At 41.3% G+C, this 24,674-nt stretch overlaps 1 protein-coding gene across 5 annotated transcripts in view; it reads left to right on the forward strand.

The window, feature by feature from the left end:
* KIAA1210 (KIAA1210 ortholog) overlaps nt 1-18,457 on the forward strand; it is a 52,037-nt gene extending 33,580 nt beyond the window's left edge. For 3 of the 5 annotated variants that reach the window (XM_018070842.1, XM_018070840.2, XM_018070844.1), the window contains exons 4-12: nt 3,780-3,909; nt 5,824-5,982; nt 6,563-6,628; nt 7,699-7,911; nt 8,395-8,497; nt 9,571-11,148; nt 11,904-12,052; nt 12,539-12,644; nt 16,299-18,457. In XM_018070842.1, the coding sequence (XP_017926331.1) occupies nt 3,780-3,909; nt 5,824-5,982; nt 6,563-6,628; nt 7,699-7,911; nt 8,395-8,497; nt 9,571-11,148; nt 11,904-12,052; nt 12,539-12,644; nt 16,299-16,471 (2,677 nt within the window). In that variant the 3' untranslated portion in view covers nt 16,472-18,457. The remainder of the gene's footprint in view (nt 1-3,779; nt 3,910-5,823; nt 5,983-6,562; nt 6,629-7,698; nt 7,912-8,394; nt 8,498-9,570; nt 11,149-11,903; nt 12,053-12,538; nt 12,645-16,298) is intronic. The other 2 variants (XM_018070845.2, XM_018070843.2) reach the window with 2 other exon arrangements.
* The last annotated feature ends 6,217 nt before the right edge of the window (nt 18,458-24,674 follow it).

The following is a 24,674-nucleotide window of genomic DNA, read 5'->3' on the forward strand; positions in this document are numbered from 1 at the left end:
TAGATGAAGACTGAAGGCCCCTGGTTTTGTGTCACCACCCCCGGAGGGCTGGGCATGTGAGTGAGGTTTACAAGTCCATAAGGTGTGTCCAGAGCAGTTCTCAGACCCCTGAGTGATGTTAGCTCAAACCCTTGTCCTTTTTTCAGTCGGTGTTGTACAAGCTATCAGCTTGCACTGCTAACACTGCTTCACTGATGTTAGACCACCAAACTACACAACACTTACATTGCAAATCTCTGACTGAATCTGGGCTGGGACAATCCTCTGAGCATGGTCATGTCTCTTGCCAGGCATGTCGTGGAACACTATTGGGTAACCTGTAAATTTGGCTGTTTTCCAGCTCCCCCACCCTCTTCATCCTCCCTTGTTAGCCACTAAACCAGGCCTCTCTTTGGATTACTCTACACTTCGGGTTGTGGAGCTGCAGACTAACAAAGTGTGACAAAACACTGGCCACGTCCAATGGTTTGCAGTGTTTTGTTGGAGGGAGCACTGGATGGATGTGACACTGGCAGAGGGCATGAACAGGTGACTAGAGTGGGACATGACTGAAATCAGCACTGCTGCCAGATGCTTTATATCATCAAATAGAGCATTGGGTGGAGCATTTCTTCTGGTGGAAAACTTACAGATGTTACTTTCTCATGGGTGCTGGCTCCTCCTTGCCCCACCTTTCCCCACTCATTCGGTTTTGTTTATGCAACTGTATCATGAAAATGATCTGGGAATGAAACAACAATCTCCTTGTTTTGTTTGTTAGCATAACAGCAACAGAGTAAGTGACCACACAACCAGTCTCCTGGGGTAAGGGGAATTAGAGTGACTCAGCCCAGTCCAAAAAGTTTAGAGACAGCTGAGCTTACTCCATCAGCCCATAGGAGGCAGCTGTCTGCTCCAGAGGCACAGTCGGTGCAAACTCTTTCTCTTGCCCTTAACCAAGTATTTGAAGTCCAATTGCTGTTTACCTCAGTGCTATCCTCCAGTGATTATGAACTGTTTTGCAAGATCAGAGATCAGGAAATGAGTAAAACCCTTCTGCTTTTTTCCCTTACAGATAGGATTAGATGGACTATCAAAAAAACTTAGGGATATGTTTATGCTACTCGAAAACCCTATTATATCCAGACTGTGCATGGCATAAGCACACTTTATAAGTACCTAAAGAGACTGAACTATGTAATCCTATGGAAAACCTGATCCTGAAAGCCAGTGGAAATACAGCTTGTGGAGGGTTTATAGCAGGACCCTGAGCTTTGCAATTTCTGGCATGCAGACTATAAAACCCAGTTCTAGAACAATGCTGCTCTTTGCTTGTTCTTGAGGCAGAAGCACTGTTTTTCTTTTTTTCTTTCTTTTTTTTTTTAAGCGTTGTTTTAAAACCAGGTGCCCACCAAATCTGCTCTGTCACTCTCCTCCTCAGCTGGACACTGGAGAGAAAATATAGTTAAAGGCTTGTGGGTCAAGATACGGACAGGGAGAGATCACTCACCAATTACCACCACTTTTCATCCTCCTACTTCAAACACTAATAAAAGGAGTGGGGTTGCAGCAACAAGAAAGGGAAGACAGCATAGGCCACGATAGGTTTAGGAGCTGCTTTCCTACTGCCTGCAGAGTCCCATCGTTTCCTCAGTCATGGCAGCTCAAATGTTGATGCACATGAATGAATCGAGCATTTGTATGGGGAAATCAGTGTGGAGATACAGTGGTTAAAACATCTGGGCTGTAGGTAGTGCATCTTTAGCGTCAGTGCAAATATAAATACACTGCCTGGAATTACACAGGAATGCAGATTTGCACATAAGCGACTCATCTGTACTAAAGCTGCAGTTAATTCTATGTTTAATCTAATGCTCTTTTTGTGACTGCCAGAAGAAAATACAGTAATTCTCTTGCAAACACATATGATACACATACAGAGAGAGGAAAAGAGAAACAGATCTTGAACTGGCAGTCTCAAGAACAAGGAGACCTTAGCTCCGATTGCTAAGGAATTCCAAGTAAAGGAAGTGAGGAAATCCCCAATTGGAAAAGTTATTACATTCTAATGCACATGCATTCTTTGCAATAAATAGAATATGCTAAGTAATAATGATTATACATTACAGTAAATAAAAGTTGCATGACTGTTTTTCTGAATGCAGTAAAATTATGTCTTGCCTGTATGGAGTATCTTTCATGCTGAAAAGGACTATAAAATCAAGCACACAAAAGGATGGGATGGCTTCATTAACTCTAATCATGAAGTAAGGCAAGTGCCTTGCTTGTGTGTAGGACTGCTGTCCTGTAGACTAACACAGACATTAACCATCACTTATAATGGGAGGAAGCACAAACTCTGACCTGTGCTGTGAGAGAAAGAGCTCAGATTGCCTTTGACAAAATGTAAACATGGAGCAAAATTATTTTGCCCTACTGTGAGACTCGATATAACTGTAAACTGATTGACTATACCTTTGTGGCAACAGGAGGGTTAGTCAAGCAGCTAAAGGAGATGTCTCTGGCGATGAAAAGAAGGAAGATGTGGGAGGAAAAAGAGTAATTTTTGGGGTGTTTTTGCGTGGTGTATTTACTTTATGAAAGCTCACAGTCCTTCAGGGTTTTCTTCTAAATAGAGAATCTGTGGTTGGGCAAATAACAGAGAAATATTTGATTTTCTTGCAGAAGAGTTTTGACATCCTGGATTTTTCTTGTCAGAGCTGTGTTCCTAATCATCCTGTGTTACCCAGAATCAAACTTCCAGAGGCAGTGAGCATTTCCTGAGCCAAGGAATCCTTGTAACTTGAGTTAGTGATCTCATGGCCTACGATGAGAGAATATTAGTTAAAACCTAGGATGAAATCCTGGTAGAGGCCATCCTTATGGTCTTCTGAACAAAGTAATGTACAGACAGTGCTTGCCTATGATAGTGGAACTTGGTGAATAAATGATATGAAGTCTTCCTTGTTGTGCCAGCCAAGGGCAAAATTTTCCCTGGCCAACTTAATAGCTCAAACCAAATCAATCTCACTTGTTACAACTCAGTTAACAGTTGTTGTGGAAACTCATCATTGCTTCACTGGGCTGAACACCCAGTGAGCACAAAAACAGAGCAGGAATATCTTACCTGGGTACTTTAACTTGGCCACGGATAGGTGTGTAAATATGGTCATGGACATTTGTCCCACCTATATTTTTTAATATGTTTGGGATCTGGAGATGTTCCAGATACAGGTGAACACAACTGGTTTTATTGCTGGACATGAGAGGATTTGAATCAAGTTTGTTAATGTAACAAAATTTAATTTTCTGCCCACATTTGTGAGAAGCAGAAAAATAATCCCCTGTCTTCGGCAGGTATGACACACACCAGGATGCAAAGGTCATATCCTGAATGTCTCATGCTTGGCCCATTACCACCCAAGGAGGGCAGGGGATTTCTGTTGCCCCCCTCTGCACTGTAGACATTTCTCAGGGTGGTGTGCAGCCACCTAAATTCCAACATCAGACTAATCACCCTGGGCTCCCTCTCTAGTTTACACAGACTGATCTGTGTGTTCAATGCAGATGCTGAGTAGTCTGAAAACAGACATCTGCATTCAATCATCATCCTAAAAAGTGTTTCTCCTCCCTTCTGAGTATAAAAGAAGCTAGCAGTGACTACCTTAAACAACTAACATGCACAAATCTGAAGTTAAGTGAGATGCATCCTGCCCTGGAACTCTTTATGATCCTTCTGCCCTGGTGAAATAGTGTGGGGAAGGTACCCAGTGCACTGACCACTCTTCCTTCCTTCCCAGGCCCAAAGGAAGCATGGGAAACAAAGCCTTGTCCCATGACAGTGTCTTCATTTTTGAATCTGCTCCAGGAAATGTGGCAGGTGATGTGTTGTCTCAGGAAAACATACCTGGAAGAGTGAAAACTTTGCAGGTGAGAACATCATCCCCTCATTCATGGTGCTGCTTTGTGTGAGCTGTCTCCTAGGAAACTCTGTTTCTTGATTCCTTTGCTGTGTGCCTTAAGATTTTGCTGACTAAAGTGTCCAAAGACAGATTTACTACTTTTGGATCTATTCTGCCTCTTGGAAGCTGCATCTCTGAGCAGTGCTGGTGCTTTCAGCCTTGCCCAGATCTCACAGTGTTGGAGTGACATGAATCCAGCTCATGGACTCTTGGAAACTTTCCTTATTGAGCGTGTCCTCTTTCAGTGGGATTTATATTCTTTATTTCATAGCTACTGCTTTTGGGTTAAGGCCATTTATTTATACTATAGTGTGTCCCTTACACTGTTATTCTTTAAGTATTATTTATGTTATTTTTTTTGGCAATTCTGGCTCTGATGTTTTCACTGTACATGCTACCACCAGTGACTGTGTACGTGTCAGGGTATGTCAGGGTGCTCTGACAGCTTTATTTATATGATTATTCTTCTGGTCTTTGCCAGAAAAGGATACTGTATTCTGCTAGATCATTTCCTTCTTCCAAGGCTATACTGAACCCTCCTTGACAGCTTCCTTATGAACTGTTGGGTATATTAAATGCATTTAAGTAACTGCCCAGCTCGGAACACTGAGATAAAAGTTTAAGGTTTTTCCAGGGGCCGAATACAAATGGTTGATAAAGCAACCAAAGGCCACTGAAATTCTTCTTTTGCTCAGTGTGAGCTTCATGTTGCAAACACAATTGCATCCCATGGTAAGTAATTGAAGATGCATGGAGGGGCTTGTTCATCCCTAAGACTGCAAAATAGTCAGACATTTTTTGTACAACAATAGGAGTAGCAGGAGAAATCATGTTTATATATGGTAGAACTTTGTTGTGGGGGAAAAAAACTCTTTTCATGCCATCTCCAGTCCACTGTGCCCTCTCCTCATCCATCCATCATCCTGCATGGTAATGTAATACTGCCAGCACTATTTTTGTAGCTGTAAGAGACAGCCTTTTTCTGTGAGCTTGACTCATGTCAGAATAAAAGCCAAGCACTAATAAAAGCTGTTACTTTCCTAGCAATCTAAATTAATTTCTACCACTAGAAGACAGAGTGTAAATTCAGAGTTTCCCCCACACCACTTTGCTGTCTGCATGTAACAAATTTAATAAATCTAACATAGGAAGTTGTGCAAAGACACCAAAGCAAAATTGACTTTCTGCCTTTTCCTTCCCATTAAGTGCACAGGTGTGTTATATGTCTTGTGTTGCCCATATATTGCAATAAGGGCTAGAAATCTGTTTGAAGTGGAGGACTGGTGCATTAAAGGGTGACATTGTGCTACCCTGTGTGGCTGTTAGATCTTGAGGAATTACATTGCATATTAATCTTGTTGAATAAGAATTGCAGCTATTTAGATCTATTTTACAGAGATATAAATGAATACATATCTTGCAAGAAAACACAGAATTAGGCCTAGAATTTCCCAATAAGCAAAGAAATGGAAAAAAACCAAGTCTACATGTTTATCTTGGGAATATTCTGTAGAGATGTTTTCAGTTGAAGGACAAAGTTTCTGTTCAGACCTTGTTTCTATTCCAGCTTTGACAAGGCTGATAGACTTAAGCCAAGAATTTTAGTAATGGTGTTTCCTGAAATCTGAACATTTTTAGTTTGAGGGAACATCTGGCTGCTTGTGAGTTTGCAGACTTTGTTTTATTTTTCTTGGGTCAGGGTCTGCCAGAGCATTCTTTTATGCAATCTTGGAAAAGAATCCCCATATCCCTTTGCAAACAAAGCTGTTCCTGGCTGCTGTTATCATTCTTGCTGTTAATAGGAACAACTGCATTAAAAGTGTCCAAAATGTTCCCTATAAATAATGCCATTGAAAGTCTATATTCTAAATTTCAACCACAGCTTCAGCTGCAGCAGAATGTCAGACTTGGATCACCTCCTCTTGTTATAACTGGAAAGAAACTGGAAGATGCAGGTGCTGTTTCTGAGGATGATGGTTTACCTAGAAGCCCTCCTGAAATTTCAACCCTTCGTGAAGTTCTGACAGATTCGCCAAACAAGGTATAATTGTCATGTCACCTTGATGACCACCTGTACAGAAAAGAGAAAATCTGCCTGGAGAAGGGGAAGACCTTTTTGCTTGCTTGTGAAAGATTGTGATGTTATGGATCAGTCAGAACCAGAAAAAATTAACTAGGTGGATTGTGGACTTGTCACTCTGAGGGATATCTAGAAAGTGACCTTACAAAATACCCTTTCTGGGTACAATGTTCCATGCTTTTGTGTAGACCAGTACTAAGACACTTGTGACCTACATAATTAGCAAATGAATGATTTTGGGCTGCAGAGAACAGGCGAGCATTTGTAAATTTGAAGATTTTAAAACAATAAGCCAAAATAATTTTATAAAATATGTTGCCTCAGGGTCAACCTTCATGGCATATCTCATAGCAGGAGAAAGCTTCCCTACTTTGCTTGATCCCAATGAAGAAATGAAAGCTACTGTGTAAGGCAGGAACTCAGTGACCCTTCCTTTATCTTTCCTCTTGTGTTTTCTCATAATTAGCACTGGATATCCAGTCCCAGATAATTCAGTGTGATACTTCCCTTGACTTACCCTCTTCCTTATTTTATCCCACAGTCCTCCAACCCTGTTCAGCGTCATAGCTCTTTGAGTTTAGGTGGCACAGACAGTGAAGATGAACAGGTAAATAGCTACTTTTCCTGCTAATAAACTTTCCTGAGACGGCATGTGTGGTGTCTGTATGGAGACAGTACAATCATTTCACTTTTTAAAATTTATTCTGGGTACAGTGTATCCCAGGAAACAATTCTTTAGCACTCCAGAGTGAGGCAAGCGATACTGAAAATGTGCCTCTTTGAGTTTTGAATAAGAAATAAAGTCAGGCAGAAATCTAGTGGTAAGTGATTTGTTTGAACAGCATAGTCAGTTCTTTGACAAAGTATGAATCTGTAAAGTTACACAACAAAAAATTGGACAAGGCAAAGCACTTCAAGTGCAATGGCTGTGTCACCTTGCTTTATAAATGAAGCTTGTTTGGCACGTCTGTGACATTTTGCAGATGTTCCAGAAAGTTTGGTCTATGTTTCAAAACAGTAACAAAACCAGTCAAACTGCATCTTTAGGGGGGTTTCTATGAACACTTGTGTAAATCATTTATTTTGATAGCCTAATCTAAGGTTACTGCTCTTTAGTTCCCCAGAGCAGCATTGCTGCAAGGCTGAGATCCACATCCCTGTCTGGAAGGTGGTTCTGGGATACTTGTTGGACAGAAGCATTTGATTCTCCTGAAAGTGGATATTAAAAGAGAAAAGTGGCTATGACAAATTTCTTAGAGATAAACAAGCACCCATACTACTTTTGGTGGTTTCTGTGCTTTTTTTAAATACTGTATTCCTGTACTGTGGCATTACTGATATGGGAATGCAGCTATACAAACGGCACCAGTGTCTCCTGCTGGTGTGTGCATGTACTGCAAACGAGTTTTCAGATAAGAAATGAGAAGACAAGCTGAGGCTCTTACTGTGGGAAAGCAAGAGACAGGTGTTTCTCACTCTGTGTAACATACAGCCGAACACACAGAACTGAGTAATCTCTATGCAAAGATGACTTTAGGCAAGTATTTTAAAAAGAGGTTTTATGCCCCAAAACACAGCCATTTCACACTTCTGAAATGGAAGGAGGCAGCAAAGGAACTGTTCCAGAGCTGTGGGGAAGCCAAGCAGAATGTCGAGCGTTGTGTTTGTGTTTTACAGACACCTTCTGGAGCTTCCTCCAGGCCCATCAGTCCTTCCTCCCCTGCCACTCTGGGGGTCTCCATCTCCCGAGGCAGCAGCTTCCTTCCTGTTGACTTCACCACCCCTGCCAGTCCCCTCGGCTGCCTGGACACCTCAGCAGCCAGGCACAGGATTGCCATAAACCCTCGGAAACAGAAAGGCTTTACCAACAAGAATCAGCAACCCCTCCAGGTAAGTGTTTTCCTGAAAAGAATCGCTCAGCAGACGGAAATCAATGTGAATTTTTAACTATTATTTTAAATAGTTTTAAATTTTTTTCTTTCTTATCCATGTTCATTTACTTCTTCTGTTGGAGGAAGGGAAACCACCTATTTTGCACCAACCAACCAAAAAAGCCTTGGAAAACTTTAGTATCGTGGAAACTGAAGAAAGTGCAAGTTTTGGTTTTCATTATTTAGCCAAAAAGTTGGGGGTTATGCTTCATTTGTAAAAACATTCCTGTTGTTTGAAAAGCTAGCTGTCAGTTTTAAAGAGGCTTAAGTCTATTTCTGCAAGTCTAGTTCTTAACTGGAGTGGTATATTAACCACAGTGTTGGTAAATTACAGGGTGGAGTTTTTGTGTCTATGTTTTGAGTATTCATAAAAGTTCATGTGTATAAAATAAAATCTTTGTGCGTGATTCTTTAATTAAAAGATCTTACTGCACTTCATTAGGTGGAACAGCTGGAAAATGAAGCGTGTATTCCTGCAACTCCAGAAAAGAAGGAGAATTCAACAGAATTACTTGAGAGTGACAAACATAAAAGTGATTGGGAAGGTAATAAAGACTTAATTGTTGCTACTTTAGATGCTTGAACTCTGACAAGACCTATTTGAATTTTAAGTCTTTTAAAACTAGTTATTTTTTGGTTTTATATCATAAAATCAATTCTGGCTGCTAAAGTGTTATGATGGAAAAAGTCATGTACACTCAACACAGTGATGCTGAAGTGGTGAACTTTGAGGGCAGCATTAAAAAATACATAAAGTGAAAGCACCATGTTCAGAAGTACCTGTCCTGCACAGCTGTTTGGGTCACATTGGCTACCAAACTGAGTTCCTTAACACTAAGAAAAACCTTAACCTCAGCATTATATCTGTTATGTGTGACAGGTGACTTTGACTGGCTTGTGTTTACTAGGTCTTCCTTTGCTACTCACCCCCTTATCAGCTGAATAGCAGCTAACTGCCAGTAGTAACACAATTGTAAGTTGTAAAACAAATGAAATTTCTCCAAACAGCACCAAAAGACTTTTCTCTGTAGCACTGCCTTACCTGGCAATTGTGCAATGGTGTCGTGGGAATGTTGGCACTTTGTTGTCAGGGCAAACTCAGGGCAAACCCAGTGCTATCAGGCATCAGTTACTGTGTGTGCAGGCACATCTAAGCTATCCAGATGATCAACAACCCTGCTTGAAGCTGCAGGAGGCAGAGCTACCTGATGTTGAGGTGTCATGCTTACATGCAGAGAATTCTCCAGGTCATTGTAGACAGCCTTTTTAGGCATATGCATGAAGAAATGTCTAGGGAAATCTAGCTAGTAGTCTTACAATTAGGGATATGCACAAAAAACAGCTAAACAGCAACTAATTTAGTACACCTGAAGCAGACAGCAACTTTCAGTCATTCCCCGGATTCTCTGAATTAGATATGTTCAAACTAAAAACTTTATTAGTCTTTCACTTGGACAGCCCTTTTCTAAATATGCTTTTAACAGCCTTATTTATCAGTTAATGGTGCCCAGACGTGGGACACTCATGTTAAATGACTGCACTGTCTGGAATGAAATAGTCATACAGATGGTGTTTGAATTGTAACCTTTAAGTGCACACTCTTCTCTGTTTAATACAGGATTATCAGCCCAGGTGGGACAATTTTTGAAGGGAGGCAGTTCTGTGGAGACACCAGGTGTAAAAACTCCCGCTGATGCTGCCCATGACTCTTGTGATTCCACAGCTGTGGCAGGAGGCTCCTGTGCTTTGCTGCAGGAGGATGGAAGCCTTCCCTGCATGGACCATCACCACACAGCAGCCACACTCCCTCTGAGACCTGAGCCTTCTCCAGTGAACCTGGAGGAACACCACAGTGCAAAAGTGTTGCACTCTTCAGATGAGTCTGCTGATGAATTGAAAGAACACCAGCAAAGTACTGGGACTGAAGTACTTGCACTTCCAGAGCTGCAGCAACTCGAAGGAGAAGCTGTTGTGTCTCCAGACATACCAGCAGCTGACTTGTTTAGCAGTGGTGTGGAAACAGAGGGCATAGATATTTTGGCAAACGTGTCCTCACTAAATTCTGTGGACCCAAACATCAAAGCCCAGGAAAAGGGGGATCCATTGTTTACTGGCAAAGTAGAAACCTGCTTGGGTGCTGCTGAGAACCATTCCAACCGTGACATCCTAGGTTCTGCACTAAGCACTTCACAGGTTGCGGTAGCTGATTCAGAGTCTTGTGCTGGCGTTGAGACAGTGGCTGTTTTGGAGCCTGAAAACAGTTCAGTAACAAAAAATAAGAAAGAAACTTGTGAAATTATGGAATCTCAGTCACCCAAAGGCAATGCAGAAAAAAAACCAGACACTGCTGCATCTGTCTCAGAAGCAGGTTGCGTGCTACCTCGCGGGAAATTGGAAGGATGTTTTAAAGCAGAAACTGTTCCTGTTTCAAAGGGTAACAAACAGGCCAGCACATCATGCATTTCTGAAAAACTTTCCATTGGGTGTCTTGCCTCTTCGAGTTTGGCTGGCTTGAAGAGTAACATACCTTCTGATGACAGTGTGGAGTACCAGATAAGCAGTACAGATTCTCACAGAAAAACAGTGGAAGGCAATCAATCTTCAGATGAAAATGTGAAAACTCCATTGAAGACTCCTTCTGCTAAACCAGTTCGATTTACCATTGCACCAGCATGGCAAAGATCTCTCTCAGGGGGTTCAAATTCAAAGGAAGATTCCTATTCCAGAAGTTCCCCAACATCCCCTATAAGACCAGAGTTCTTTGAGGGAATGACAAAAGAGCACACACGTTTTGATGCAGTCATCCAGGAATCAGCAAAAAACAATTCAGATAGATTTGATCAAGACTGTAAGGACAGAGATCTGCATTTGAATTCTTTTATGGAGTGGGCTGACCATGAAACTCAAAATGCTGAGAACCCATTTGGGGTCAGACTAAGGAGAACATCTTCTTTACTAAAATACCAGAGTGAAAGCCGTGTGGAGTCTTCAAAGCTGATCCCCTCAGCTGTTCCCATTGCTTCTTCTGCTTCAGCCAAGGAGGATCAGAAATTGATGGGAACTGGGAAGCCACCTCCAGGCCTTCCTGTCAGCACAAAATCAGTTGTTAAAAAACCTGATCTCCTAGAAGACAAAAATCCCCCCAAGACCAGATCAGAAGAAGTGGCAAAGAAGCAAAATGGTCATAAACCTTCAGGTATTTATGCTGTATTTTTAACCAGACATTGTAGAAAACAGTGGTCATATAATAGGCTTGGCAGAGTGGCAAACAGAAGATAAAAATCCTCTTGATGAGGACCAAATTCAGCCTTGAGTTCGTCAGCACTATAATTTAACTGGCTTGGTGATTTGGCCAGTCAAGAGAATTCTTGGCTTATCTTAATGAGGGGTGTGTTCCAGCAAGAATAACAACAATAGCTTGAGGGCTATATCTGAAACATTTCTGGTACAAGGGACTTGTGCATATAGTCAGAGTTTTAACACAGTTTTTAAAAACTTGCTGCTGTTTGGTAGTTAATTCAGACTGCATCTGCTCAAACCTTAACTAGAAGTTGCATTAGGTGTGATTATTTTTTTCTGCAATGACTTAATTTAAAATATTTAAAAAGTGACAAGGCAGCCTGTATTTTACTGCCTACATGAAAAAATCATGTTTAACATATTAATTTAGTCTGCAATATAAGGATTTTGTTTCAAAGACAAAATCCAGTTCACAACGACCTTAGTGGGAGTTCTGCCATTGACTTAAATGGAAGCGGACTCAGGTCAAAAACTCCAAAATAAACAGGAAAAAGCAGTTATTACCAAGGACAAAATCATCAGGGAAGGTAATTTCATCTCCCCAGTGTTCAAAGAGTATTACAGATGCTGAAGGATTTAAAACATGAAACACTAGCTTTAGGCTGACTTGACCTAAATCCCTTCTTTACTTCAAAAATGCTTCTTTTGTAGAAAAAGTCACTCCACATTTGGAGACTGCTTCCTCTGAGCCAGCTTGGGTCTCCATGGCAAAGCTAAAACAAAAGGGTTTCCAGGACCACCCTCTTGCCAAAGAACATAAAGCTGAAGACAAAGCTTTGACCAAAGTGGATCAGGAGGAGGTAGAGTACCAAGTAATGTTGCATGGGTGTGAATCCTGCCCTAGGTTGCCTGGGTGCTCTTGCAAGCTGTTCAATGTCATCTTCATGGGAGGTGTGTTGTGAGCACTACCCAAAGAAAGATTTGCAGAACTGGCCTCTAAAAACACTGAGACAAACAACTTATGCAAGTGAGCAAACACACATGTGCCTACACTGTCCCAGTGATTAGTTTCAGAGCTCCTGTATGTTCTTTTGCACTCCTCAAACCCAAACATTTTCAGAGCTTACTTATTGCCCATAATGTATTTATGTAGCCCAAGAGCTGCTTTGAGCTGTATTAGCTTCCTCACTGCCTTCTCCCTCCCTCCCACGGGATGTCCCCAGCCATCCTTGTCTGGCTTTTAGTGCATTTCCACAGTCGGGTTTGAGATGTTGCCAGGCTGAGCTTTATGAATGCCAGTGGCTAGTGGTTCAGTTGCATTCTTTTCTTCTCCCCTCATGCTGTAGCAAGGGATCTGTGCTAGTGAGAACATACTGAAGAAGAATCTGCCTTCCAGCTTGAGCTCTCAGGAGAAGAAAATGCAAATGAAGACCAATGTGTCTGCAGCAACAGGTATTCTTTTTCTTTACATCTTTACATAGTGGCTACGGTTTATGCCAGTAAGTGGTGTGGGTGGCAGGTGATGGGGGAAGATAGACCCATTTTTTATAATCAGCACACTTTATATAAGGCCCGTTCAGAGTGTATTGTGTGTAAGTCAACATAATGGCTTGCTCTTTCAGCAGAGGAAGCAAGTGAGGAACTTTTATCTCCACTGCCAGTTCACAGAATGGCATATAAACAGTCTGGTGATTTATTACCAGCCAAGGTCAGTACTAAAGAATAGCAGCTGAAGTTGGAGACTGTCCAGAAGAGAGCAGCAAAAAAAGGTCAGGACTTCTAGACCTCCAGTCAGCCAGGAAATACTGATGGAAGGGGATTTGTTTAGTCTAGAAAAGACAATAGAATTTTCTGTAGAGGCCAAGACTAGTCTTTATGACCTTTATGAGCTTAAAATGCACCAGGGGATGTTTAGCTTAGATATTAGGAAATACCATCTAATAATAAGAGTGGTAAAGTGCAGAAAATGTGGCTTGCTTACAGAGTGTATGCAGTTTCCATTGCTGGATGTGTTGAAGAGATAAACACGGACCAAGAATAATTTAGGCAGAGTGAGTTTCACCCTCAGGTGAACAGAGGCCCGATGGCCCCTCTCCTGATCTGTTAGCTGAGTTTCTGGATAATAAAGATGCAGGGGAAGAGTGTGACTCAGACATCGTGACTCACATTACCTCTTCCAAGGCTTCTGCTGGGCTGCAGCTTATCCCTCCCTGCTTACTCAGTGTGGTGCCAAACCTCCAGCTACATATAGATAAGCTGGTTCTTCAGCTGTAAAAGCATATTGTGCCAGCTGAAAGCTATTGATTTCAGATACTGCCTAAGAAGATGAGAAATGCCCCACTGTGTCAGAGCTGTGGCTTTTCTGTTCCAGATTCCTGTTGCTGACACAGTAGGAGATGCTGTCTAGAGAGAGCACATGCACCTGGCCACATTTCCCTTGTAATCTGCCAGCATCCAGAGTTGTTGTGCTAGAGATTTTAGGTGGTACCTCTGTGCTGCTCCCTGTAGTAGTTGTTTTTAGAACTGTTATCCATTTCTGAATCTACAGGTTCTACAAAATGAGCTTTCTCCCTCAATACAGATATCTGGCTGGCTCAGGATGTGTGCACCAACACAGAAGCTCTGATGGCAGTTGCCAATTAACTCTGTGTGTGTGACTAACATACTATAGCTTTTAGAAAGGGTTCTGTTACAAAGTAGCTTTGTCTTATGCTTTTAGGTGTAAAGTGAGAGATGAAATGTAAACAGGCCAAGATTTTTGCTTGGATTTTGCTTCCTTTGAAAGGCTGGCACAAACAGACTGGATTTCTGTTTGTTGAATCATCTAAACCTTGGAAGCCAGCAGCCTTCAGTCAAAATTCAGAACTTCACAAACAAATCTACTACTCCTTTACTAGAACTTGCACTCTTTGTGGTCCTTGCAGCAGAACTACAAGTTTTTGTGCATCACCTCTTCCTAAGAATTGGCCTAGTTTCCTGACATTTGATAACTGTTTCCTCAGCTCCAGAGACACCATTTATTTATAGGCATATTCTAGTGTTCCACACCTTGAACATCACGAAAAGCTCTGATTAGTGCTGATGTTTATGGAAAACACTGCTCCTCTGCTACTTGTAATACCATGCCCTATTGTTTAGGAAATGTTCAGCACTGTCCATGTGTGAGTAGGAAACTGGGAATCCCAAATGTAACCTCTCTTTTATTTGATTCCCATTAGCACAGCCAGAAATTTGGCTAGTTGAAGGTGCTGGTGGTGAACAGGACGTAGACTTAATATCCAGAGAAATTATTAATTTGGATCATGCTTTTTGGCATATGTTAACTGCTAGCAGTTTTCTTAATGACTGGTTGAAGTTTTCTGTGTGATCCACACAAGCTGCATGCAACAGCAAGAGCCAGGACAGCTCAAGGTCAGCTAAGTTTGGAAGAGAATTCCAAGACATCAGTTCCTTACTTTAATGAGTGTTGTTACTGCTGCCTGACAGCCCATGTCACAACCAAGGGAAGTTTTCTCTTGCTCTCCCACCTCACCTTAAACCCCGTGAGGCTGGTTTCAAAGCCTGTCTTCCTGCAAATAGGAGTGAGCCACTGTTTTGGGATTTTGTTTTACCTTGTGCTGTTGAGACCATGCTAACAGTTTTAGAGTCACTTTTGCTTATTACAAAGAAGGAGGTCTTCCAAAATGTGGAAATTAATTTTCAAAATAAAAATTTCAGTAACGCCTAAATTCCTACATCTTCTTAGATACTTCTGAAAGTCTGCTGTGTATGAGCTGTGTATGTAGAGCTGCAGCCTGTTTTTAATGAATATACTTCCTCCAGTATTCCTAAGTACAATTTGCCTCCTGCAAGAACTACCAACCAGCCAGAACTTTTGAAAGACAAGGGACCTCCTGAGTGGAAATAGGGAACTACTTTGACTCTGCTCAGGAGTGTGACTGATGGAGCTGATGGATATTTTCCATTGATTTCATTTCAAGCATGCTCAAGCTTCTTGCACTTAACATGGCTTAAGTCCACATGTGGCCTCTGTTGTTGTGCTGGAGCACAACAGCCTCATCATACCTGCCTCACACCACACACAGACTAGTCAAGTATGAGAAAAAGTCTGAATTTTCTTAGTTTGACTGACACAGAAATGAAGTACTGCCTGGATTGAAATGGATGGAGAGAGCATGATGATGAAAAGACTTGTGAGCCATGTCTCAAGAATGAGAGCTGCATTCCCTGAAGCCCCATTCTGGGATGTCTGTCTGAAGGCCTTAATTTTGAAAAATTTCAAATAAGATGAATGGAGGAGGCCTTTTCTAAATAGGCACTCAAAGCCATACAGGGAGCATTATCTGTATTCCTCATTCCTTTGTGAGGATGACAGGCTTCTGTTAGGCTGCATCAAGAGGAACACTGAGTCCCACCTTTTTGGCTTAAAAGTCCAAGAATATAAAGCACTGGTTTGATCCCTACCTAGTATTTAATAATATTACTGCAGCAATATTTGTGCCAGCAGTGAGGACTGAAAAAAAACTTTAAGTCTTCTCAGTGTTGAAAAACATATACCAGTTACTTTTAACTCCACAGCAAGCCTGGGGTGATCCTTATCCTGCAGATATTTTGCTTCCATTTTCCTGTGTACTCAGGAGTCTTATTCCTGGATTTTCTTGCACTCACAGAGCAGATTTAGTCTGTGGAATTCCTTGCTGTGCACTTTAATGGAAGTCAAGTGTTTGAAAAGATTAAGAAATTAATTAGCCGAGAATATGAATTAGAAAAATAACTGGTGCTATAGTCTCTACATGCTTGAAGAATTTTGAAGAATTTCTTCGTTTATCAGGGCTTAGACACTTGCTGTTGGGACTGAAGAGAAGATTCTTATATTACTCACTAGCAGCTTGCTATCAATTTTCCCGTTGCAGTAGCTGGTCCTTGCCATTGCTGTAGCTGGACCAGATAGTGCCAGAGATAACCAGTTTAGCAAATCTTCTGACTTATTTGTGATTCACAAGCATTTTGGGCTGTGAAACAATTGCTTTAGAGATGAGGAGATATTACTGGCAGAAATGGAGTCTTTAGCCCTCTGATGAGTGATGGATATCTTCTTGTTGGCAGGTAAAGTTGAACCTATTTCTCAGGAAGCATCTGTGATTCCTGCTGTTGAAAAGGAAGCAAGGCACTCCTCTAACCTGCCAATGACACCCTGCAGTCCTGCTGAACCACCGTGGCTGTCCCTGGCCAAGAAGAAAGCCAAAGCATGGAGTGAAATGCCCCAGATTGTACAATAGGAAATGACAGGAGCATCCTTCTTCGTATTGCCAATAGCTGCGTTAACTCCATTTAATCCCTTCTTTACTGTGACCATTTTTTGGAGAAATTAGAGCCTTAAAGCTTTTGATCAGACTGTTGTATGTAAATACACGATGAAGAAATGCCATTGCAGGCTTAATTTGATGTATTAGGAAGCTGAACATTTCCTACTACCAAACACTAGGAAAACTTGATTAATTTTTATATCCTTACACATCGATGGTGATGTTCTAAAGAGGACATGCTTCAGGCTTTTGAAACATTTCTCTAGCAAAATATGTTTTTAAAGTTTCTTTTAAAGAAACTCTTTCTTTTAAAGACCATACAGTATTTTGTGCAGTTTCTTTGAGCTAAGAAATTAATGTATGCTATAAAATAGATACAATGCTGGGCACTGACGCATCATGACTCATGGGCATTGATGTCATCACACTTCTTTCTTTAATGCTCTGGGATGGGCAGTCTGACTTTGCTTCAGATTGTTAATGGATCTGCTTTGTGACAGCTGTAAGATCTGAACACATTATGAGTTAGAGCAATTCTGGCTTTTGTGTGGTTTGAAGTCACAAGGCTTTGGTCTTGGTGCTTTGCTCATAGATACCCAGTGGAATGGCCCAGAGCCACACACCCATTCTCTCCCATGCACTGGAAAACCATCACACTGTAGTGTATGCTCTGCTTTTGGTTCCACCTTTGGAAATCTGGGGTAATTTAGACATTCTGCTCAAAGAATCCATCCTTTCTTTAATTATGGCAAACAGTGATTTTTTGTTGTGTGTGAGATTCCTCAGCCAATTTTCTCTCTTAAAGAGTGTGTTGGGGATGAGAGCTCTGCTCCTTAGAAGGTGGTATCTTGTTTTCAAGAAATGCCACTCCCTATGTTCATATGGATATGTATTTAGTCAGTTGTATTTAATATTAGTGATACAAGGGGCATCTGCTTTCCTTCTTGTCTCCTCAGTCTTTAACCTGTAACTCAACATCAGTCTGAGAATGTGCAGCTAGGGCAGGATTGTTCTCTCAGGGCCTGGCCTTGCAGTCACTTAAACTGACAAAAGTTTTGCTATTGGCTTTGAAAGACACAGACATTTGAAAAAGAAGCTTTGTAAAATGATGTTAGTGGCATAAGTGGCAGTAGCACTTAATGGTCCTTTTCAGTTCTTGCAGCATTGCACATTATATAGCTTTTGTTTACAGTCAGTGCAAGATTTGAAGGCTGACTTGGCTGATGGACTGTTTTTAGCTGGAAAGTTGGTAGATATTTTTAAGGATAATAATATCTATTGATAGGATTAACTGCAAAATGAAATAAATTGGTTTCAGATCAGCTCAAGCAAGACTTTAATCTTCCGGTCTTGGCCTGAATTTAATAAGTAGCTCTTGCAATTTGAAAACAGTATTAATTATGAGGTAGAAAGTGATTTTTTAATTTTTTTTTTTCATATAGGTGAAAACTTACCCAAGTAGGCTCAGAATCTGTAGATACTCTTTATTCTGGACTAAGACCAGAAAGAGTAGGAGTTTCACATTGACTTGGTAATCAATGCCTATTTTATTACTTGTTTTTCTCTGCTTTAGGGAGCATATCTTCTCTTACAAAGAACTGAAACATTTGTATTTCTCTGAAACTTTTGACTGTAATGTAAATGAACATACTCAGCTTTGATTCCTGAAGTTTTGTACAGCTGCCATCCCATCACAAGCTTACTGACCCTGTGAAATACGGGCATTTCTATATTCAGTAAACTCTCTTCTCTTTTTATTAATATGGATTGTGATCCTTCATCCAAAGTACTGCAAATGATACTATAATCTCTCTTTCCCTGTGTTTGCTTTTGATCTTAATACTGTTCCTGTCTTTTATGTTTGGTATGTATATATGTTTTTGTAATCCTTGTCTTGAAGGAACCCTGTTTGTATTCCATTCCCATATTTGGTTTACTATTAAATGCTGTTGCCAGTGATGATGGTATAATTTCTGGGAAAAAAAGAGGGATGAATGGCCCCCATTCCTTAAGGAAAAAATAAAAAAGAGGTCTTTGGTCAATATAGGCTCTATACATGGATATACTGCACAGATTTTGTTTTGAGGTGATTTTGTGTTACCTAAGACTGATCAACATGGCTGGTCAGACTAAGAAACTTTTCTAAATCTAGCTATTTAGCAGTTTAAAAATATCACCAGAGAGCTGATGGCTCTCCTTTTGTTTTGGAGTTATTGCTCCTCCAGTGAAGGGTTGGTTTGAAGGCAAGCACTCATGGTTGTAGGAAGCCCTGAAAATACTTCTTCAAATGTGTTCAAACAAGCTGCTCTAAAATATTTTGGAGGTGCTTTACAAAAGAAGGAAAACACAAGAGAATTATGAGATGTTACATTTGAAATTCACTTGCATTCTGGATTTCTGAAATTAATGTTTTCAAGTTTCTCTCTTCAACTGAGGGAACAAAAAGCACATAGAGAAAACATCAAAACTGAGTCTCTGGAATATCAGGGATTTATTGATGCATTTATAAAAGTTGGTAACTCCATTAGCAGACTTTCGATTTCCTGTTGTCCAAGTGTAGTTTTCAGGTGTTCGATCAGTAAAAATAACTAACATAACAAGCGCCCTTTGGGTGGTTATTTCTAGACACAACCACCGTCTTTGAAAATGAGCTGTGTTGAAGTGGGGAGTTCTTTGCAGAACGTCACTGTGAGGTTTGTGCCTTGGGATGTGTAGTGGAGGATGTAGAAATCTGTCCCTGGAATTCCCTGTGCACAGTCCAGCGACTGGGGCTTGGCTTTGGTGCTGCTGTGTGACAGCAGAGGGTGCTGGAGCCTTCCCCGAGCGGCGCAGAGGCTGCTCAGTGTTGGAGAAGGTGGATTTCAGCGTGGCTGTAGCACTAAACACTGGCCCTTCTCATGTTAAAGTTTGGATAGAGAGGGCCCCCCTAACATATTACGTTATGTCTTTTTAAGGGCTGCAGTCTAAAACAGTGAATGTAATTTGTTTTGAAGCATTACAGCAGAAATTCTAAGCTCAGGGAAGCTGTGACTCCTGAGTTTGTGCCACCTGCTCTGCTAAGTGCTTTTGAGATCAATACAGGAAGGATATTAGCCTGTGGAGATACTCTATCCTTTAGAACTGCTCCTGGAAGATGATACATCTGAAGGATACAGGTAATGAGAGATGTGATTAGCAGCCTACTGAAGAAAGCAAACATTTTTCTTTGTCTTTTCCTCCAGGGTGTGTTAACCTACCTACAATTTTGTTCGAGATTTAATCAGGTTATAAGATTTGACAAACTTGTCTCATCAGCCATCACCAAAATATTAATAATGATGTTGAAGCTCTTGTATTTGGGGAATACTTGTTTAGGATTCTGACCTTGACTTCTTGCTTGAATTCTGCCTGTTCTATGTTGTCAGGAAGTATTGCACCCAAAGTATCAATATTTGTTACAGGCTACAGCCTCGGTTAGTTGTTGATGCAGAGGTTCACTGAAACCTCTGTTTTTCATTGAAAATGAATTTTACGTCTTTCGTGGAAGTACAAAGGTGAAATAAACTGTAAATTCTGGACTTGGAACACAAACCCATTCCTCTGCCCAGAACAAAATGCCTGTTCAGGTATTTTCAGCTGGATGGTTGAAGGGGCATGGCTGGGTTGCAGTGAATGACAGTTCAAGCTGAGAAACAACAGGCTTAGAGTGGGAAGCTGCAATTCCAATTATTCTTCCATAGTGGGATGGATCTAAGCCCAAGGAAAGGTAATGAATGGGACCTTTAAGTAGGGGCTCTTCATGCATCTCTTCTCACTGCACATGAGGCAGCAGAATGTGGTATGTTCTTGTGAAGAGTGGAAATACATCAGAGGTGCCCACTGTGATCCACAGCTTTTTTTTTTTCCTTCTTTCATTTGATGCAGCCCATATACTTCCATTTCATTTGGCCCGGGAGAGGTAACACTTCTTTACCAGACCTTGTTCCTTGCTCTGAACCACATTAAGCAGGTGAGCACCATGACTGCACTGCAAATCAAAACTGGTTTTGGCCTGCTGGTCAAGTCCACAGCAGCACAACAGTTTAAATGGAATTTCTGTGTAATCCATGTGTTAAAAATGCAGCTTCTCAGGAGTGAGCTAAGCCAAAGTTTAGCAGCTTCCTCTGTCTTGAGGGGCAGATTATTGACTGGAAAATGTGAGATGCTATTTTTATTCTTATTGTGCTAGGAGTGATTTAAAAAGAAGCTATTTTAATAGCTGTTTATTTTTTAGAGGCAGTTCAAAGAAGAAAAATCTAGAGGCAGATTATCTAAACAGGATTATTAACTGTCAATTCTTAGACTAGTCTAAAGCAAGTTAGTCGCTAAACAAGAAACAGGTATGGAAATGGCTGAAGTGTGGAGTATTTTATTTATATAATTTTGTATGATGTAGAAATGAAAAGGCAGCAGGAAGGGATTGATTGACATAAATAACCCACATGGAAAAGGTTGTTTGATATCTGAAACTCTTGTTCCAGCCTTTCTTCTCTCTGCCTCACAATATTTCACTTCTCTCTATATGCATTCTTACTTTTCATTTGTGGGATCAAAAACGATTTTTACTTAACCTGTTTTGTAGTCAGCCATATTTTGCAGAATTTGGATGAAAAGCTGACAAGCCCATGATCACATACCTGTCAATACTGGCAACAGTGTCTTGTTCAAAGTTCATCCTAACCTCCATGGTTAAGCTTCAATTTCCCTATTATACCATTCAGACCTCAAATTAGTTTTGATTTGCAGGTATTTTTCCAGCACAGAAGGGTGAGGTTGGCTGCTTTAAAATTAGAACCTCTACACAGTGCTTAGGAATATGTTTCTGTGGCATTGAGGTAACTTTTTCCAAGTTACACAATAAGTTCACTGTAGCAATGGCAGCAATGTATGGGAAAGGGTTGGAGTCCTGGGACTGTGTTGTGTTTCCATAGAGCTTAAATTCCATGCAGCAGCCTTCCCTAATGGTGTCATTGGCACTGCTGAGAGCTGACAAAGCAGGAGGAGATGTTGCTGGCTGGCTCTGTGTGTCGTTCAGGCTGTGCTAAATGCCAGCATCACTGCTGACGTGGGCAGAGGGGTGAAGTGACAGTCATGGAGAAGAGGTGGAAGGGTGACGTGCACCCCAACGGGGCAGCATTTTACCAGTTGTGCCTGTGGGATGAAATAACTTCACTGGACTTTGTGAGCTGTGGAGGTATGTTTTATTCATACAGGAGTAAATAAAGTGACATTTCTGTCACAGCTAGATGTACAAATTAGGATATATCTACATTAAACTGGAGCTGTGTTTTAAACACAAGAGGCATTTACTCAGTTTGGATCCTGAGTCATACATATTTCAAAGAGGAGGAATAAATATCTGTTTCAGTAGAACATTTAATTTGTAAAAGTAGTTCTACCCAAAGATGAGTGACCTGATCTGTAGTTGCATGAAAAGAAATCAGAACAGTGTCTCATTTCATGTTTTAATTTCCATTTTGACAGAACAATTTATTACATAAGCATCCTTAGTGTTATGATCCCTTTTAAAAAATAATTGTCTCCTTACTTTGCATTGTTTATAAAATAAGAGCTTTGGCTGTTAGAAGTACTACATATGGTGGTAGAATAATTGTGGGGAATAGGCACATTGCATGTAAAATGCTAGGAGAATCAACATCACTTCATATTTGCTATTTATTTAATAGTTTCAGAGTATGACTTGCTACTAAAGCACAAATTCTGCAAAGTCCTCTAGCATGGATCAGTATGGGATGGGGCTTGGACTGACCCCGTGGGGCCTGTAGAAAGTTAGACTGCAGGTCTAGTCCTGCTCTTGAGTGGACACGCTGGAAATCGGGTTTGGCTCCTTCTAAGAGATGTTTAAGCAAAGTGAAACAAAAACTTTTAGAAAAGTATGTTATTTTTTAAAATAATCAACCATGTCATGCAAATTCGAACAATATAACTTGGGGGCTGAAATGGCATGGATTGATGTGACAAAGTGTAATGTTGCAATCTCAAGTCCAACTACCCTTGAATGGGGGGAAAGTTGGGTCTTACCCCTTACTCCTGGGAATCCAGGTCTGGTAACCAGGTCCGTGTGACTCTGGTCCTTCACCTCTAAGAGGTGTGTTTGGCTCAGACTTGCTGAGTGTGAAGGTCTTCACTTATTCCTAGGTAATGCACCCCAAAATGGTGTTACCTGAAGAATCTGATGACATCAGTCAGAAGTTCCAAGCAAATGCATCTTCTCTAAAGCCAAGTTTGATAAGTCACTTCTGAGAGTCCTTTAAATCCAAATGAGGAGTAGCTGCTCCATGCAGTGCTTTTGCATCCATGCCAGCAGGCATCCTGCTCCACAGTACATTTGGCTTTATGTTGGGACAGAGGCTCCCTCCTGCGATTCAGAGAAAGAAATGTTTGTGCAGCTTGAGTTTAGGGACTCTGGGGAGTGAGCTGAAGCCAGTCATTGTCCAGATGGGACCTCTGGTGTGTTCCATGGAATGTTTAATTAATCTAATTCAGTGGGTTTCCTACAACACAGGTGTCCTTATGACTGCAAGACACTGATTTGACCCAATGTAGCAAAGGTCTCATTTGCAATTTCACCAAAGTCACTGGAATTGACAGGAATTGGGTGGGAATGTAATTCGTTTATGTTACTTTGTATCTTACTTCATCCTTCTTCTTCTGGATTTCTCCTTTGAAGGCAGTAACTCAAAAGTGAGAGCATATAGAGACACTGCCATGACTAATTCTTTTTTAGAGCACTCCATTCCTTTAGAAAGTTTGTATCTCTGAAAAGCTAATGGCATAACACAGAGGGCTGGGATGGAGGGGTGGGATACCTGGACCTCTCTATGGGGACTTCAGGTGTGCCCAGAGCCCATTCCCCTTCCTGCTTCACCTTCTCTGCCCCGGCCAGGAATCTGAAACCTGGCTTGGGTGCAACGGGGTGAACCAGGAGGCTGGTGTGTCCAGCCCCAGCCCTGCACTGGGGCTGCTCTGGGTACCGGAGTCCCACGGCCTGAGCCAGCCTCGAGCTCCTCCTGCAGCACCGCGGCCGTGCCTGCGCTGACCGGGAGCCACCCGCGCTCTTCCCAGCCAGGATCAGTGTCTCGGCTTCCTGCAGACACTCTGCAGGCGGCTGCGTCTTGCAGGCTCAGAGCCTTGACATTTATTTACTCTCCCCTAGTGTTTCCCTTGCTGTGCTGACGTAACCAAGGCCATTGCATAATAACCCAGTCTTCAAAATTACTTTCTCATAGCTTTTACCACGTGAAAGAAGTTGAGCCAGCAATGCTGGCGGTGTCCAGAGCCAGAGCTGCTGGAACATCTGATTCCTTTGCCTCAAAGAGGCAGCTTGTCAGTCTTCTCCCTCTGTTTAATTATGGGAATTTCAGAAGTGTGTGCACACACTTTTGTACTGACTGAACGGATAAAACCAACTATTTTCCAGACAGAACTCATACTTTTACTAGACTTTTGCGTTTGTTTTTATTAACAGTATGGGTCTGTAACCACAGTACTACAGTAAAGATTTTTTTATTTCAGGGAGTGACTTAAACAACAACAGACTTCATGCAATTTTCCAAAGAAATGTAAAATAATAGGAAGGATTTCAGTGCTAAGTGGTACTTTAGGCTTTCTTTCAGATCTTAGGAACATCTCTGTCAGAAAAGAACAAATCTGCTACAGCCAATGGAATTAGTTTGTTCTAAATAAGATTATAATTCATCCATTCTGTTTCTGCATTGCTCAAAAATAAATTTCAGTAAACAGCTTAAAGTCAAGTCTCCTCCTAGCTATGCCAGAACTATGCTGAAGTGGGAGGAAATTTCCCCAAATTCACACTGTCTGATACTAGTCCACAGTGAAAAAATTGTTGAATAAATATCTGTGTTTCCTAGGTAGCCCTTTCAGAACTTGACTTGCAATTAAAAGCTGTCTCTTACTAAAAATACTATTTTATTGGCTTGCTTGACTCCCTTGATGTCACTGCAGACATTTCTTCCCTGAACTTTCCCCAAGTGGGAGATTTCACAGGCCAACCACAACTGAATTGGTGAGGTGGCACCAGGCTGGGTACCACCACATGTCACCTGTCCTGCAGCTTTACTGATGTGATGTGGTGCCTCTGGGGTAGTGGCTTTTTGGTCAGAACTGACCAACATCC

Source organism: Manacus vitellinus, unplaced genomic scaffold (genome assembly GCF_001715985.3).
Source record: "Manacus vitellinus isolate BGI_N305 unplaced genomic scaffold, ASM171598v3 scaffold_19_pilon, whole genome shotgun sequence".
Taxonomy (NCBI): domain Eukaryota; kingdom Metazoa; phylum Chordata; class Aves; order Passeriformes; family Pipridae; genus Manacus; species Manacus vitellinus.